Source organism: Falco naumanni, chromosome 7, assembly GCF_017639655.2.
Source record: "Falco naumanni isolate bFalNau1 chromosome 7, bFalNau1.pat, whole genome shotgun sequence".
NCBI classification, from domain to species: Eukaryota; Metazoa; Chordata; class Aves; order Falconiformes; family Falconidae; genus Falco; species Falco naumanni.
In genome coordinates, this window is record NC_054060.1 from 10,800,923 (window position 1) to 10,815,336 (window position 14,414).

Genomic DNA, 14,414 nt, shown 5'->3' on the forward strand with positions numbered 1-14,414 from the left:
CTCTGCTTTTTGAAGCTTTTTTTGCTCTTTCAGAGGAATGTGTAATGATAAAAATTAGTTTATTTTGTGGGAAAGAGAAGCATTCCCTGACAAACACTGCATGGTATGACCATAGCCTGGAGGATAGGCGGTAACCCACAGCAAAGTATGCCCAATGTGTTTCTTGGCTGAGTTACTGATTTGCTATTTAACTTTGGGTGGGTCATTTTACTTTTCTTTATCTGCACTTTCTCCCTTCTTTTTGTCTGTCTTTTTTTTTGTTGGCTTTTAAGCCCTGTGAATAGCATCCGAAATTTTGTGGTAAGTGTGAGCTCAGTGAAGTCCCAAACTCAGCTGTTTACTTTCTAGAGGTCTGCTGGCTTGGTTTAGGATGCTTTGGACTAATCTGGTTTCATTGAGTTTTTTTGAGAGACTGGCAGGCAGCTGGGATATCACACCAGGAGCTCAGTGCAGATTGGACCTGTGTCTCATGTCTTGCAGTTCTCTGGTGAGAGTGCCGAGCGAATGAAGAAAACGTACGGCAAATTCTGCGGGCATCACAATGAGGCAGTAAATAACTTCAAAGATCTGTACTCAAAGGACAAGCGGTTTCAGGCATTTGTCAAGGTAGGGCCTGGTAGAAGAGACCTAACAGATGGGAAAAGTATGGCCTTTCTGCACTCTGGTGACCATTTTGCTACAGGACTGAAATTTTCATCTTTGTTCCTTAGAAAAAAATGAGCAGCTCCCTGGTGAGGCGTCTTGGGATTTCTGAATGTATCTTGTTGGTAACACAGCGAATCACAAAGTACCCCGTCCTTTTACAAAGGATACTGCAGTACACCAAAGGTAGGGACCAGTTCCTCTATTTGAAGCATATATTTGTTCCTCTTATATTGTGTAAATTTCTTGGATTCTTTTCAGCTGAAGTAGAATTTCTTAGAATAGACCAACTAATCCAGTCGTCATTGTCTCATACCACTGTAACGAGATAACTCAGTTTCATATCTCCATTTAGGATTAATTATTCGGGTGCCTTGATTTAGTTGTTATAAGCCTGTCTGTAGTGAATTATGTAGCAATGTGCTTAGACTCCAAAGTCTCCCAGCTTGGTTTTTTTTGGGGTAATGGATAAAATATGTGGTTAATTTGTGCATTTCATCTATACTTTCTCATATACAAAGTATATTGGAATAGTCCCCAGTCTCGACCATATATGTGATAGGTTTTGCAAAACTCTCCTGAAGGGGGAAACGTGCAGCCTGTCTTGTGAAAGTATTAAAAGTTAAAATGCAGGAATTTGGAAGGAAGAAGAGGAAGGAAGGAAGTAAAATCAGGAAGTTAGAGTCCACAAGGATGAAGTGAAATCAAGGTGTTTCTCTTTCTGTTCAAAGAAAATGAAGTGGAACATGAAGACTTGACTCAGTCATTAAACCTCGTTAAAGATGTGATTGCTGCAGTCAACAGCAAAGTCAGCAATTATGAAAAGAAAATGCGTCTTGGTGAGATTTACAACCGGACGGATAGCAAGTCCATCATGAGAATGAAGAGTGGCCAGATGTTTGCAAGAGAGGACTTGAGGCATCGGAAGCTCATCCGAGATGGGCCCGTTTCACTAAAAAATGCAGCTGGCCGGTTAAAAGGTAAGACTATCCTGCCTTCTGCTTGGCGGGGGAATACTGCTTACCCTCTTTGGCTGTAGGATTAGCCCTCAGAAAGGTGTCTCCGACCTTTATTTGTTCCTCTGCTTTGAGAAATTTTGACAGCAGCTTTTGCCATGCTGTACACTTACTATCCATCACAGCATTTCTGATTTTCGTGTTGTTCCTGGAGTGACAGCGGCTTTTCCTCCTGGTGACTGCATGCCTGCTGAAGGCTTGGGTTGCAGTGACACCTTGGTGCGTCATCCAAGGAGCAGGGTTTCTGGGCGGGGGAGGATCCTTTGGACCAGGAGAACACGATGGGGCTGCAGTTGCCCAGAGCCGTGAGTCAGTCCTCCATGCCATGATGCACATGTGCAGCAGTTCCAGAAAGCATGTTCACTGCGTCCGAAATCCAACCTCAGCTTCCCAGTGGCTCTGCCCACCAGCAGCACTGCTGTTCCTTTGCTCCAAGGTCTGCAGTAGGGCTGCTCAGTGTAACCATCCCGGTTTTCCTGGGACTCCAGAGAGGCGTTTGTTGCACTTGTACCTCCTGAGCTGCTGATGCAAACTGTTCAGGAGAGGTTCTGGTGTCCCTGCAGCTGCCACTTTTTAAGTAAACATTTTCTTGAATTGCTTTTTTTTTGTTATCAGGTAGAAATAGCTGTTCTAAGGTGCTGTGTTCTGCTGAGCACTGAAGTTCTCTACTGAACTAAACACTAAGTCTCTCAAGGAGGCCTTCAGCTGAGACCACAGTGGCAGTAAGAGCAGACAGGACTGCTTCTCAGGCTGGGCAGGAAGGCTGGGCTTTCCTTCTCTCACTCCAGCATTAGCTGATTAAACTATGGCACTTGGGCATGAATGGGGACTGGGAGCCTGGTGCCGTGCTGTGCAGGGCGACAGTGATAACATGAAATTCCCTATCAGGTATGACTTATTTTGACGTTTGGGAAACAGGAAGTTTACAGACTTTTTCTAGTCACCCAAGATTGCTACTGACTTTAGATGGTGGATGAAGCAAGTTATGCTGCCGTTGTGAAATCTTGTGATAAGTACAGGCTGCATTTGCATTTCTAAGTCACAGAAATACATAAAATATACCTCTGTCTGTAGAGCAAGCTCCCAGTGAAAGCAGGTCCTGCAAACAAGCTGGAGAGCCCAGAGAGACAGTCGCTAGTTCATACGTTCAGGCTGTTTTGCAGGATTTGAAATGGAGCACAGAGAAGTATAGGAAGAACGTTTCTTAGAGGGTTTTAGCATTTCCTCCCTTGCAAACTGCATAGATGTTAGAGGAAGAATGGATTCAAGTGCCGACTTTTTGCAAAGCTCCCAGAGCTCATTTTACAGCTTTGATTAAAGTTTGGTGGTTTTTTTATCTGGAACGGATCCTGTCTTCCCAAACCAGAATGGAAGGAATTACCCATGGGATGATTTAACTTTTTTGGTTAGCTTCCTCTGTCACAAGGTTTCCCAAGTACATTACACAAAAACTCTTTGTGCTGAGGGCTCTGGGTGGGGCATTATACTTGGTAGTTGCTGTGCAACTTTATGATATGTCATTAGGAGACTTGGAAGGCTGTACATGTGCTCTGGGAAAAGGCTGTATTCTGATGTAAAATCCTCTGTTGGCTTGATATTGTGCTTCCTTCTCCCATGAAAGAAAGCCAGGTCCTGCACCTCACAAGGCTCTGTTGGCTCCCCTTGGAGTCAGCAAGAGTTGTGTTTGTATGTGAGCAGAATTGGTGATGGCGGCTCCTGAAGTCAGTATTTCCTGGGAGAAAAACTTGCAGCTGACAAACATTGCTATTGCAGGCTAATTTCCACTCCGCAAACCACTCATCAAGAGAACCATAAAACCCAGAACTTCCTGTGCAGATATTTTGTTTGAGGGCTAAAATACTGACTATTTGAGAAAACAATGCTTCTATCCAGTAAGCATCTCTAGCTTTCACTGTTATGCCCGTGTCCTAACTGTTTGAGAGTGTGTGGCTGGAGAGGAGCACCCTTTCTCCAACAGATGAGAGCAAATCCTGCAGGTTTCCCAGGTGCTGTTGTGTTCTGCTTAACACAAAGTTGGTTCAGAGCTAACCTGACCCAGCATTTGCAGGAGCTGCGCTTGCTCCTCCTGCTAACTGGGAGGTTGACCTTGCTTCCAGGATTTGCAGAAACAGCCCTACTGCTCCCCAACACTGGTTTAATTAAAAGAAAACTTTTGGGGTGAGTTGTGTGGTTATACTGCACTGATATGCTTTTTCTTTTGCAGAAGTCCAGGCTGTTCTCCTCTCCGACATGCTTGTATTCCTTCAGGAGAAGGACCAGAAGTATGTCTTTGCCTCACTGGTAAGGCTCCAACCTTTCCTTCTCCTTCCGTTTCTGTGTGAGAGACCCTTGCTGTGCGTTGTGCAGCGAAGCCAGGCATTGCCTGCTAAACAACTTAATTTTCTTGCTTACAACATTTTAATTTCTGAGCAGACTCCATTCTTTTTGATGGGAAAACAAGTCTTCATGCCCCACCTCCCTTTTCAGTAGTGCCTTGGCACCGCTGATAATTGGCCTTGAAAGCCTGCCTGTCACTTGATACACTTAACTCCTTTTCAGTTTGTGCAATTCGAAGCAGTGATTGTGGTGGGAGGGGGCAATGGGATAATGCAAACGTTGTAAAAATGAATCTTAGCAGAAGGAAATGTCCCAATACATTGTGAGCTACTATGGGAGACTGAGGAGGTGAAATGCCACTGCAGTAAATTCAACAGAATAGCTTGAAAATAAATGTCAGAGAGATATATTTGTAATGCACAAGACCAAAACCACTAGATTTTGAAGGCAGGCCTCATAAAAGGGCTAGGCACACCGACCTGCTAAAGAAAACCTCATACCTAATTGAGGCTGTTGAGGCTGTACCTTGCAGGCATGGTCTAGACTGGCTAAACCTTGTGACCTTTCCACTCTCTGGACATTTTGAAAGCTGATAATTTGTTATTTCAGTGCCATCAATGATCTGCACAGACTCAGTGCCCTGCGCAGGGGGAGCTGATTTGCAGAGAAGTCCTGCGAATGAGCCGCTACCAAATCACCCCAGTTTTAGCATCCTGTAAAATGCACAAAGAAGCTGACTCATATGCAGATGACACAACAGCAAAGGGATGTTTTAACTGAGCAGGCCGATTACACAAAGACCATAGCACACAATGAATGTCATCTTACACACAAGTCTTAGCCATCATAGGAGTCAGCTGTGAGCTTCTGCGAACAGCGGGGGTTTTGTGGGATTTGAAAACAAGATGTTGCTCTATCCTAGGGAGAGATTGTGAAGATAATGTGTGTGAAGCAGGCACTAGCAAACTGCACTAAGTTTAAGGAGCTGTGATATTAATGTGACAGAAAGAGTGTGGGCAGGAGGAGATGAGACCAAAGGTCTTCTGGAGTTAAAGCAAAACATGGTACAGTTTGCAAAAACCACAAAGTCAATTTTAAATTAATTCTTTGTTGAAATGGAAAAAGATGAAATTGCTTTTCCTACAGAACTGGTGGAGGAAAGCAAGCCCTTCCCTGTTCTTTGACCCTGTTAAAATGATTTATTGTTTTAATTAGCTAATAGGTTCATAAAATGTTTACAGCCTGAAAGAGGTAGTGGTATGGTTATTGGGACCTTTTCAATGCCAGTTTGCATCTGGCACCCTCATGATTCATTTTGTTCCATCTGAAGGACCAGAAATCCACTGTGATCTCTTTGAAGAAGTTGATTGTACGAGAAGTGGCTCATGAAGAGAAGGGTTTGTTCCTGATCAGTATGGGTGTCAAAGATCCTGAAATGGTGGAAGTCCACGCCAGCTCCAAAGAAGAGCGTAACGGTTGGATACAGATCATTCAAGACACAATGAACACCATGTAAGCTACCAAGCTGTTCTTGCGAGGCAGGTGATCCAAATGCTCATGTTCTGGTAGTAATTGAAACATGTCACTGTCCAGGGATAAAGATGAAGATGAAGGAGTTCCTTGTGAGTCTGAGTTTGAAAAGAAAGTGTCGGATGCGAAAGTGAGAGGACTGAAAGGTAAAGTCCTGCCTGGGACGGAGCTGGGGAGCAATTTTTGAAAAAATTACAGGAATTGTGTAGGCTTTGTGGTTGAACTATGACTTTTTTAAAAGGAGCGATAATCCTGCATCCAGCAAATAATTGCAGTCCATGTCTGCACCTCACCTTGCTTGCGTTATTTTTTTACTGAGCCTGCTGGGTGTTGCTGTGCAGGGTTGGGCAGGGCCTGGTTGTATTATCAGGTTCCACTAGATGGGGCCGCTGTCTCAGGAATCACTTGGTTTCCTTGCTGAAGCTTTTATTTTCTGTCTTCATCTCTATTTTCTGTTCACCCCTACAGAACAACTTCAGCAGAAGGATAAGCAGATCCTCCTCTTGCTGGAGGAGAAGGCTAAGATCTTCCGGGACATGGCAGACAGTTCTGTGCAGGAGGACATGCCAGGCTCCAGGCTACTCTTCAGAGCCAACACAGAAGAGGCACCAAAAGGAGAGGCCATTATGAAAACTGCAATAAATGAAGGTGAGCAGGTCAGGGCGACATGCTCATTACACTGACCAATAGACCCACCTTCAGTGAAGCCATCAGTCCTCAAGCACCAGTTTTGCGCAGGGGCTGTCTTCCATTTGTCAGAATAACAGCATAGATAAGGAGATATTGCTACTCGTGGTATTATCTCAGGGACAGGTAATGAGGATCAGGAAAGGAAGCAGATATTGATGGCAGCTGAAAGCACAGAAAAGAAGTCAGCACAGAGAGCAACCATGTATTGAGTCTGTGCTGGGGCCAGGAGCAGCACAGGATTTATCCTTGGCTGAAATTTGGACCATCCAAGCTTTTGCTGTGCTTCAGCAAGGTGTGAGAGTGGGGCTCGGATTCTGGCAGGCACTTCTGGTGCCTGCAGGGGACAAGCAAGTCTGTTGACAAAGGCAAGGATGGATGGAAACTCGGGCAACTTTCTGGTGTGATTTTTGGAGAGGCTAAAAATCGTTAAATACTGTTGTCAGAGCACACCAGCATTGCCTGGAGGAAGAGAGGGAGGTGTAAGCCTGTGCAGAGCTCCAGGAATTGGAGTTAGTGGTCAGCCGGACTGTTTTTGCAGGGAGAATGCATACTGTTCATATCATTGTCATAGAAATGTGGTTTCTTAGTACAGCAAAGAAGGTGAATTTCTGACCAGAGCTCAGGCAGGGATGAAAATAGCTCAGATGCCTGAGGTGGTCTTTAACAGTGATACCATTGCTTTTTATCAGTTGAACTACTGCAAGACCTAGTGAACAGGAGCCTGGGCACTGCCCTTGGACAGCAGGTCAGTAGCACTGCCATGGAACAAGAAGGAGGAGTTGGCCCTATCTCTCTCCCTAGAAGGGCAGAAACTTTTGGAGGATTTGACAGTCATCAGATGAACGCTTCCAAGGGTGAGTAGTTACACGTGTGCACAGCATTTTTTAATAATAGATGTCACTGTATCCCCTTGCTTCAGAAGGACTCCAGCAACTGATGATTGGGGTTTCCCAGTAATAGTTGGTAGATTAAATAACAGATTAGAAAAAAAACCTGTGTACAGGTGGAATGATGGTAGCTGAAAACCTATGGCTACGTGAGGATTAAACATCTCAGCTCCTCACTCCTGTCTCTGTGCTCTCTCTAAATCATCTTTACTTCTTTACTTAATGTGCCATATGAAAGCATTTGGCTTCTTAATAGATTATTTTCTTTATGTTATTATTGTAATATCTGCAGCTCAGATCTTCATTCTTCAGTTATCTTCCAGCAGGAGCCTGTGCTGTTGCATTTCTGAATGGATGAGGATACTACTGAATCAAGCGCCTTCTCCCCTGTCTTTGCACTTTATGCATGTGTTCCACATACAACTGCATGTGTTAGTCCTGCAGTTAAGTCTGTCTCAAAGAAATGTGTGAATATTTATTTCAGCTGCATACTTGGCTGCTTCCCAATGCACTCTTTCTTTGCCCCAGTCATCAGAAACTTCCCTGTCCTCAAATTCCATTCTTTGTGGTCTCACTCATACTCTCAACACAGCCAGTTTTGCTGCGTTAGTGTCTGTCTCAGCATTGGGATCGTTGGACCTTGTCTGACCTTCTGCATTAAAGGAGCAGTGTTAGCTTCAGACAGTCAGACATGAGAAGTATGTAGAGGTTTTCCCAGCTCTATTGGAAAGCTGCAAAGCCCTCCACAGACTTGTCATCATAATGACAAATAGATTCACACTGGAGGGGCTTGTTTAGGGTTGTGCCTCTCTCTGTTGCAGTGATGAATGGGACAACCTCAGGCTGTTCATTGCCCAGCTCTAGGTTTTCTGTAGAAGTGTCCTTTTCTGAATTAGATTGTAATTCAATAGTTGTAGGGTCTTGGGAGAATTTGGGAAACGAATGCAGGGCCTGTTTGTTGAGCTGGAGGCCGGGAGGCATGAAACCTGGCTTTCATCTCCAGTTCTTCTGTTCACAACCTGTGCAACCTTCAGCAAGGCTTATAACCTGCCTCCCCTTCATTTTCTCCTCCAGCAAAGCAGAAGGGAGGTGTTTCCTCCTGCAAAGAGGTGGAATGTCCCAGGACATGGCACAGGAGAGAAGGTCTGTTAGGAGGACTGGAGGGTCAGCCTTTAACAGCAAAGTCTGCCTGAGGGGTGGTGGGAGGAGAGGGCCTTTGCACTAGGTACAGTGTCCTTCACATTGCTGCAGATACAGGTGTATGTACAGTTGTTTATCATTAAAAGGGTGGCAGCAGGGAGGTTACCACTGCGGGTGTGGGTTTTCCCCACGGCTGCGTCTCAGCTGGCAGGGGGAGTGCAATAGTCTTGGCAAAAGCTAGAGGACCAAAGAGCTCTGAAACTCCTTTGCCACCCACAATCAAAAGGGCAGCACGGGTGGATGGCTGCAGCCCTCCTGGCCCCACAGGTCAGCTCAGTCCTGCTCAGGGGCACTGTTACGAGCCATCCAGGAGGGAAGTTAGAAAGACAAGTCCCGTGTCCTTTTGAAGACCCAGGTTTCTGATAACTAAGGTTAAGGATAAATTGCTAGCATAAAATTACACAGGGTATTGTGCAGCAGCACCTGACCCACCTGTAAATTGCACTTGCACAAGAGGCATTGAAATTATACCTGCAATAATATACCCTGATATGATACTGTTACTGTTCTCCATCTGCTCTTACTCTGCCTCATGTCTTCTCAGCAAGTATTCTTTGGTAGACAGCAGTGCTGGGGCTAGACAGAGCACCAATTAGTAGGAATGTGCCAAATTTACCAAACCAAAGTCAATCCTAATCTGAATTCACATCTGCTTTTTCTGGTGGTGCCCTATACACAGGGAGCAAATGCATTTAGTGTCAAGAGCTCCGTGTCCCTTTTTGTGAAGCCTCTGAGTTTCCTGTATTAAATTTCTCAGACATTAGCAAGTGCATCTCTGGCTTAAAATGTTGAATAACCGGTGTCAATGCTGGCTTCTTCCTTTAGGTGGAGCAAAAGATGAGGGCGAGGATGCTCAGGACCTTCGGAGAACAGAGTCAGACAGCATTTTAAAGAAGGTATCACTGGCTTTATCTGTCTGGTGCCACGGAGTTCATATTTCAAGAGACTGATAATTCTAGTCCTGAAAAATGCCTGAAGTTCTTGACAATAAGATGTATCCTATTAAGTTAAAAATAACATAAAATTGGAAGTATGCAGTCAAGAACACTTCGCTATAGCTAAAATCCTGACTTGAAAACCAGTGCAGATCAGTTGTATTCCTTTGTGACACAGGTTATCTGCCATCTGTCTGCAGATCAGCTAAAGCATGTGTTTAATTATGCATCGTTATTAAAATTATAAGGTCAACTATAACCTTGCACCTATTCTTGCTGTGGATCGATCCATCATATAACTGCAAAATGATACCTAATTAACATTTTATTTTATATGATTTTAACTTGCCTAAAAAACATGCATGAATTCTCCCAGAATGGAAGACAGAGAGGGGGGAGTTTAATCGGTCTGTCGTTAGTTCAGCTTCAGAACACATTTGCTGTGATTTCTCATTGTCCTCATATTAAATCTGTGATCTTTTGATAGGGTGGAAATGCTAATCTGATGTTCATGTTGAAAAGGAATAACGAGGTAAGAATTGATTCCATTGCTCAGCTGTTTCCTTCATTTAAGTGGCAAGTGAATTTGTCTCAATAGGTGATAATGCAGAAGAAAATACATTTCATTTGCTGAAGCGCATGTAGGCTTTTAAATACATTAAGCTAAACCCACTGTGTCATTTATTTGTTTAACCTTGGATGTTCAGACAGGGAATTCACTGATTGTCATCTGCTTGCCAGCAGGATGATATCTGCTGATTATAGGCAGCAAGGGTTAATTACCACTAGGATGCGCAGGGCTGTATTTATTGTACATCTGCAGACAGAGGGAGTTTAATTTTATGTTGCAGGTGCAGTGAATTGGGGCAATTGGATTTCTATTCTCCCTTTGATACACATTCATAACTCCCAATTAGCATTAATGGCAGAATGAGAAGCAGTTCTCTTAATACTTCTATTGCGGATACTGTGGTAGTTTTTCTTCTTAAAAGTAATTGTAGGATATGAGACATTCAGAGAAATTTTTAGCTAGGCTAAAAATATATTTAGGGATATTGCAGTGCTCCAGAGTAGTTTGTTATGTATTGATGCATGATGTGTTCGCAACTACCTGTATTTTCAGGGAGCCTCCACGAACCCGCCTGCTGTAGTTGTGTGCCTGCTGTATTCCAGCTTTTCTGTCTAATGACAGTGAGACTTGTGTGGGTCAGTGAGGGGGTGAGAGACTACAAATAGTCCACATTAATTTTAAGATTTCTTGTTTTTTCCCTGCAATTTTTAAGTGAACTGTGAGGTTTCATCCCAATTACTCTACTTGTTCTTGAGCAAGCTGATGCTGTGGGAAATGGTTTGCAGAGACAACCCGGGAGTTCCCATGAGGTCTGTGCCATTTGGTGTTTCTGCAGATGGTTCCTCCCCTGCCACACTGACGGCTAGGAAAGTGAGGAAGATGATGCCAGGCACCTCTGAGAGATGTCCAAAGGATATATTTGTGTACTGGGGGGTGACACAGTCATGGCAAGTGAAGAGTGAGAAACAGGAAAGTGTAGAAGGATGGTGGTACAGCTTGTCAGACCCACCAGTGGATCACAGTGGAAAAGGAGGGTGCTTTATGCATACCCTGGCACCCAGTGAGATCTAATAGCAACGCTTTTGTTTTCTCGCAGCAGGTCCTCCAAACCATTACCAGCCTCCATAAGCTGCTCAGTGCTTTGCAGGTAGGCTTGGCCGTTCATCCCACTTTTGCATGCTGCTTGCCCAAACCATGCATCCTGCCAGCCAGTAACAGCCCCCCATCTCCCCTTCCCCTTCACCTGTCACATCTGTGCATGGCTCAATAACCTGCTGCTGGCTTGCAGGCAGTGTGCCAGCAGGTTCTAGGAATGAGCTGGTGCCTAAGTGAACCAGTGCTTGCCTGAATTTGAGGAGCTGCTGCAGGAGATGCTCTGCCAGCATCCTCTGGTAGCTCGGCTGTGAGGCAGCAGTGCTGAGTTCCGAATTTCATGGGAGAAGGGGTTCAATACAGCACCCTGAGGTTTTCAGGTATGGAACCTCTCTCTGTGGAGAGGGTGCTGCAGTGATTTGTCCCCCTCTCTCCTAGGGTGTTGTGCTGCAGCAGGACACCTACATCGAGGACCAGAAGCTGGCTTTGAGTGAGAGGGCTCTGACCCGAAGCTTCTTCCGGCCAACCTCACTGCTGGAGCAGGAGAAGCAGCGCAACCTGGAGAAGCAGCGCCAGGAGCTGGCCAACCTGAAGAAGCAGCAGATACAGCACCAGGAGGAGAGACGGAGGAGAGAGAAGGAGTGGGAAGTCCGGGAAAAGGAGCTGGCAGAGCAGGAGGCCCACCTGGCCCAGCGAGAGGAGCAGGTCCAGAGAGGGTGGCAGGATCTGGAGCGGGAGCGAGAAGAGCTGCAGGTGAAGAAGGCCTCCTACCAGCTTGACCTGGAGAGGCTTCGCACAGCGCAGAAGCAGCTGGAGAGGGAGAAGGTGCAGTTCAAGCAAGATGTGGAGCGATTTGCTCAAATGCGGCAGGAGTCTGACCGCAACCAGGTAAATGATGCCAATGGCCAGGCTGCTGAGGAAGCTGTGTGCTGCAGGGAGGTCCCGGCTGGCTCCTGGGCCAGCTGCATGCCAGCAGTGATAGACTGATGGCAGCCCAGCCCCAGATGTGCAGGGCCTGGCATTTAAAACTGGCTCTTTGCTTACATGTGACATTCAGAGCTGTGTTTCCTGCACCTCCAGAGCTCCTGAGGCATTGCTGGTGTTGATGTAACATGGTTATTCAGGATGCCTGGCAGGTGGTCCTGAGCAGCAGGTGGTAACAACAGTCTGAGCTCTGCCCGCTTTTCTGTGCCGTGTGTTGGTGGACAGCAGAGCAGAGGTGGCTGGCTCGCAGAGGGATGCCCTAGACAATCCCAGGAGGTTGATACTGCCTTTGACATTGGCCTTCACCTCATGGAGGCTGAATTCTGGGCAGCAGTCAGGCAGATGAGATGTCCTTCTCAGAAACCACCTGAGCATTGTGAGTTACCTGCACCCTCCAGCCACACTGCAGAGGAAGGCTGTTTGTACGCTTACATCCACTCCAGCAGCGTTCTTGATGTCCAGCAAAGAGATGTGCATTGTCCTAAAGTGACTGGGCACCTGCAGCCTGGCCATGGCTCGGTCAGCAAAGGTCTCCAGCTCTGCTGCATGAGGCTTCTGGTGTCTGGCTGCCCACAACCAGAAAGAAAAGCCCACATGCTGATTCTGCTCTGGGCATTTTTCAGCAAGCTGGGGTTTATTTTTTTACAACTGCATCAGTCTGGCTGAGGAGAACAAGCATCCATTGGCAAAACATGGGCTGAATTTGATACTTAAGCCTGTTGTTGATCATTTGCTTGTTTGTAATTCACTAATTCTGAATGTAATTTGCTTAGAGCTGTAGCAAAATTAGTTTATAAACGTTGGATTGCAGAATGGAAATTATTTTGGGTGCCTGAATGGGCTAATTGCAGAGCTCAGCAGTGTGCTCTGAAAAGCAAATCATCAGAGGAGGGCTTGCTCCCTCCAACCCCAGTTCCTGATCAGGCCAGAAGTTTTCTGAGCACACAGTAAAGCTGTTCCAGCGTCGAGCACATGTCGACACGCAAGGGGCATGGATGCTATAAAAGAAGCTGAGAGGTAAAATAACTGCGAGGCCTGGGGGATTAGAAGGAAGCACCTTTTCAAGGCAGGTATCTTACTGACATTTCAGAGCTATTAATAGAGGGTTCGGTGAGGCTTTGTTGAGCTGTTGTTTTGATCTTGCCTTTGAATGTGCAGGCTCAATTACATCCTGAGACAGCCGTTAGGGGAAAAAAAAAATCAGGAAATTTTTTTTTGCTTTCATCTTTTGCTTGGGAAGGCTTCCTTTGACACATGCCGCTCCAGTGCTGTGTGCTGGCTTTCCCTCCCAGAGAGGCACACTTCTCCTTGGCCTTCTGCCACCATCTGTGTGCGCGAATGATGCAGGGTGAGTCTTGGTATTGAGATCTTAGAGAATATTTGCCCTTGGCTTGTTGATACATAGCATAGTACATGTAGGAGCAAAAGATACCGGAGCATTACTCTTTATATGCCTTGTTTTTTCATCTTAAACAAAGAGGGCTTCTCTCATCGCTTTGCCTGGATGAGCACCACTTTTTTAGCTGGTGAATAGTCTGGATAGATGACAAGAATAACCTCTGAGTGGTCTGGGACACACCTTTCCTATCCAGGTTCTCTGCTAGCCTTTTTCATGCCCCAATGAAACACTTCTCTTTTCCTTTATAGGTTTCAAATCTACATGAGAAACTCGCAAGAGTCCCTTCCCAGTGCAGCATCGATGACTCGTCCAAGCAAAAGAGCCCTTCCCTTCCTAAACAAGGGCACTTTGATGCAGAACTGTCTGTCTCCCCCAAAAGGAACAGTCTTTCAAGGACACACAAAGAGAAAAGCACTTTCCATTTGCTTAGCACAACAAACCAGACTAACAAAGCAGCTGAGGAACATTCCCAGATGCCTACCCGCCTCTTCAGTTTAGCCAAACCAAAGGAGAAGAAGGAAAAGAAGAAAAAGGGCAGGGGACATCGCTCCCAACAATCTGGTGAGTGTCGGGGAACGTCATAGGTGTGTTTTCGCGTTGGTGAGCTGGCTTTTCCCTCCAGCCAGTGAACCTGTGGAAGCCATAAAATCTAGCCTTGAATGTGGATGGTAACACAGGGATGGAGAAGATCAGGTGGATGAGTGGAGTTCCCAGCTTGGAGTGATCTTCTTTGGGGTTTTCTGCCTGTTCTACAGCCCCTGGGGTTGTCAGAGGGACCCACTCTGCTCCCTGCTTCTTCCCTTCCCTCTCCTATCCTGAGCAGCCTCCATGGGCTGGATTCTCCATTTATTTTTCAGCTTGCTCTGCTTTGAGATAGAAAATGTCCTGCTTACCAGTGTATGTGCTTTCTGGAGCTGCGGCTGGGATGCTCCTGGCTGTTGCAGCCCCTGTGGCAGTGCTGTCTGCTTTAACTCTGTTGTAGTTTGGAAGCGATACCCACAGCCCTTCTGGTGGCCTCTCCCTTCCCCTCAAGCCAGTCTATCTTGTCTCTTGATCTGAAAAAAAGCACGCATTTTTTTTTCTCTGGTAGTTTTGCATCCCCTTAGGACTCAATTCTGCACCTCAAACCTC

General features: G+C 45.8%; 1 protein-coding gene across 12 annotated transcripts in view; it reads left to right on the top strand.

Annotated features, from left to right (window-relative positions):
- Positions 1 to 14,414, top strand: part of AKAP13 (A-kinase anchoring protein 13) — a 203,428-nt gene that overhangs the window by 182,977 nt on the left and 6,037 nt on the right. For 8 of the 12 annotated variants that reach the window (XM_040600086.1, XM_040600087.1, XM_040600096.1 and 5 more), the window contains 14 exons: positions 481 to 606; positions 711 to 828; positions 1,374 to 1,622; positions 3,883 to 3,959; positions 5,326 to 5,507; positions 5,589 to 5,671; positions 5,994 to 6,173; positions 6,905 to 7,069; positions 8,177 to 8,245; positions 9,128 to 9,198; positions 9,725 to 9,769; positions 10,905 to 10,955; positions 11,339 to 11,788; positions 13,532 to 13,844. In XM_040600086.1, the coding sequence (XP_040456020.1) occupies positions 481 to 606; positions 711 to 828; positions 1,374 to 1,622; positions 3,883 to 3,959; positions 5,326 to 5,507; positions 5,589 to 5,671; positions 5,994 to 6,173; positions 6,905 to 7,069; positions 8,177 to 8,245; positions 9,128 to 9,198; positions 9,725 to 9,769; positions 10,905 to 10,955; positions 11,339 to 11,788; positions 13,532 to 13,844 (2,179 nt within the window). The remainder of the gene's footprint in view (positions 1 to 480; positions 607 to 710; positions 829 to 1,373; positions 1,623 to 3,882; positions 3,960 to 5,325; positions 5,508 to 5,588; positions 5,672 to 5,993; positions 6,174 to 6,904; positions 7,070 to 8,176; positions 8,246 to 9,127; positions 9,199 to 9,724; positions 9,770 to 10,904; positions 10,956 to 11,338; positions 11,789 to 13,531; positions 13,845 to 14,414) is intronic. The other 4 variants (XM_040600093.1, XM_040600094.1, XM_040600088.1 and 1 more) reach the window with 3 other exon arrangements.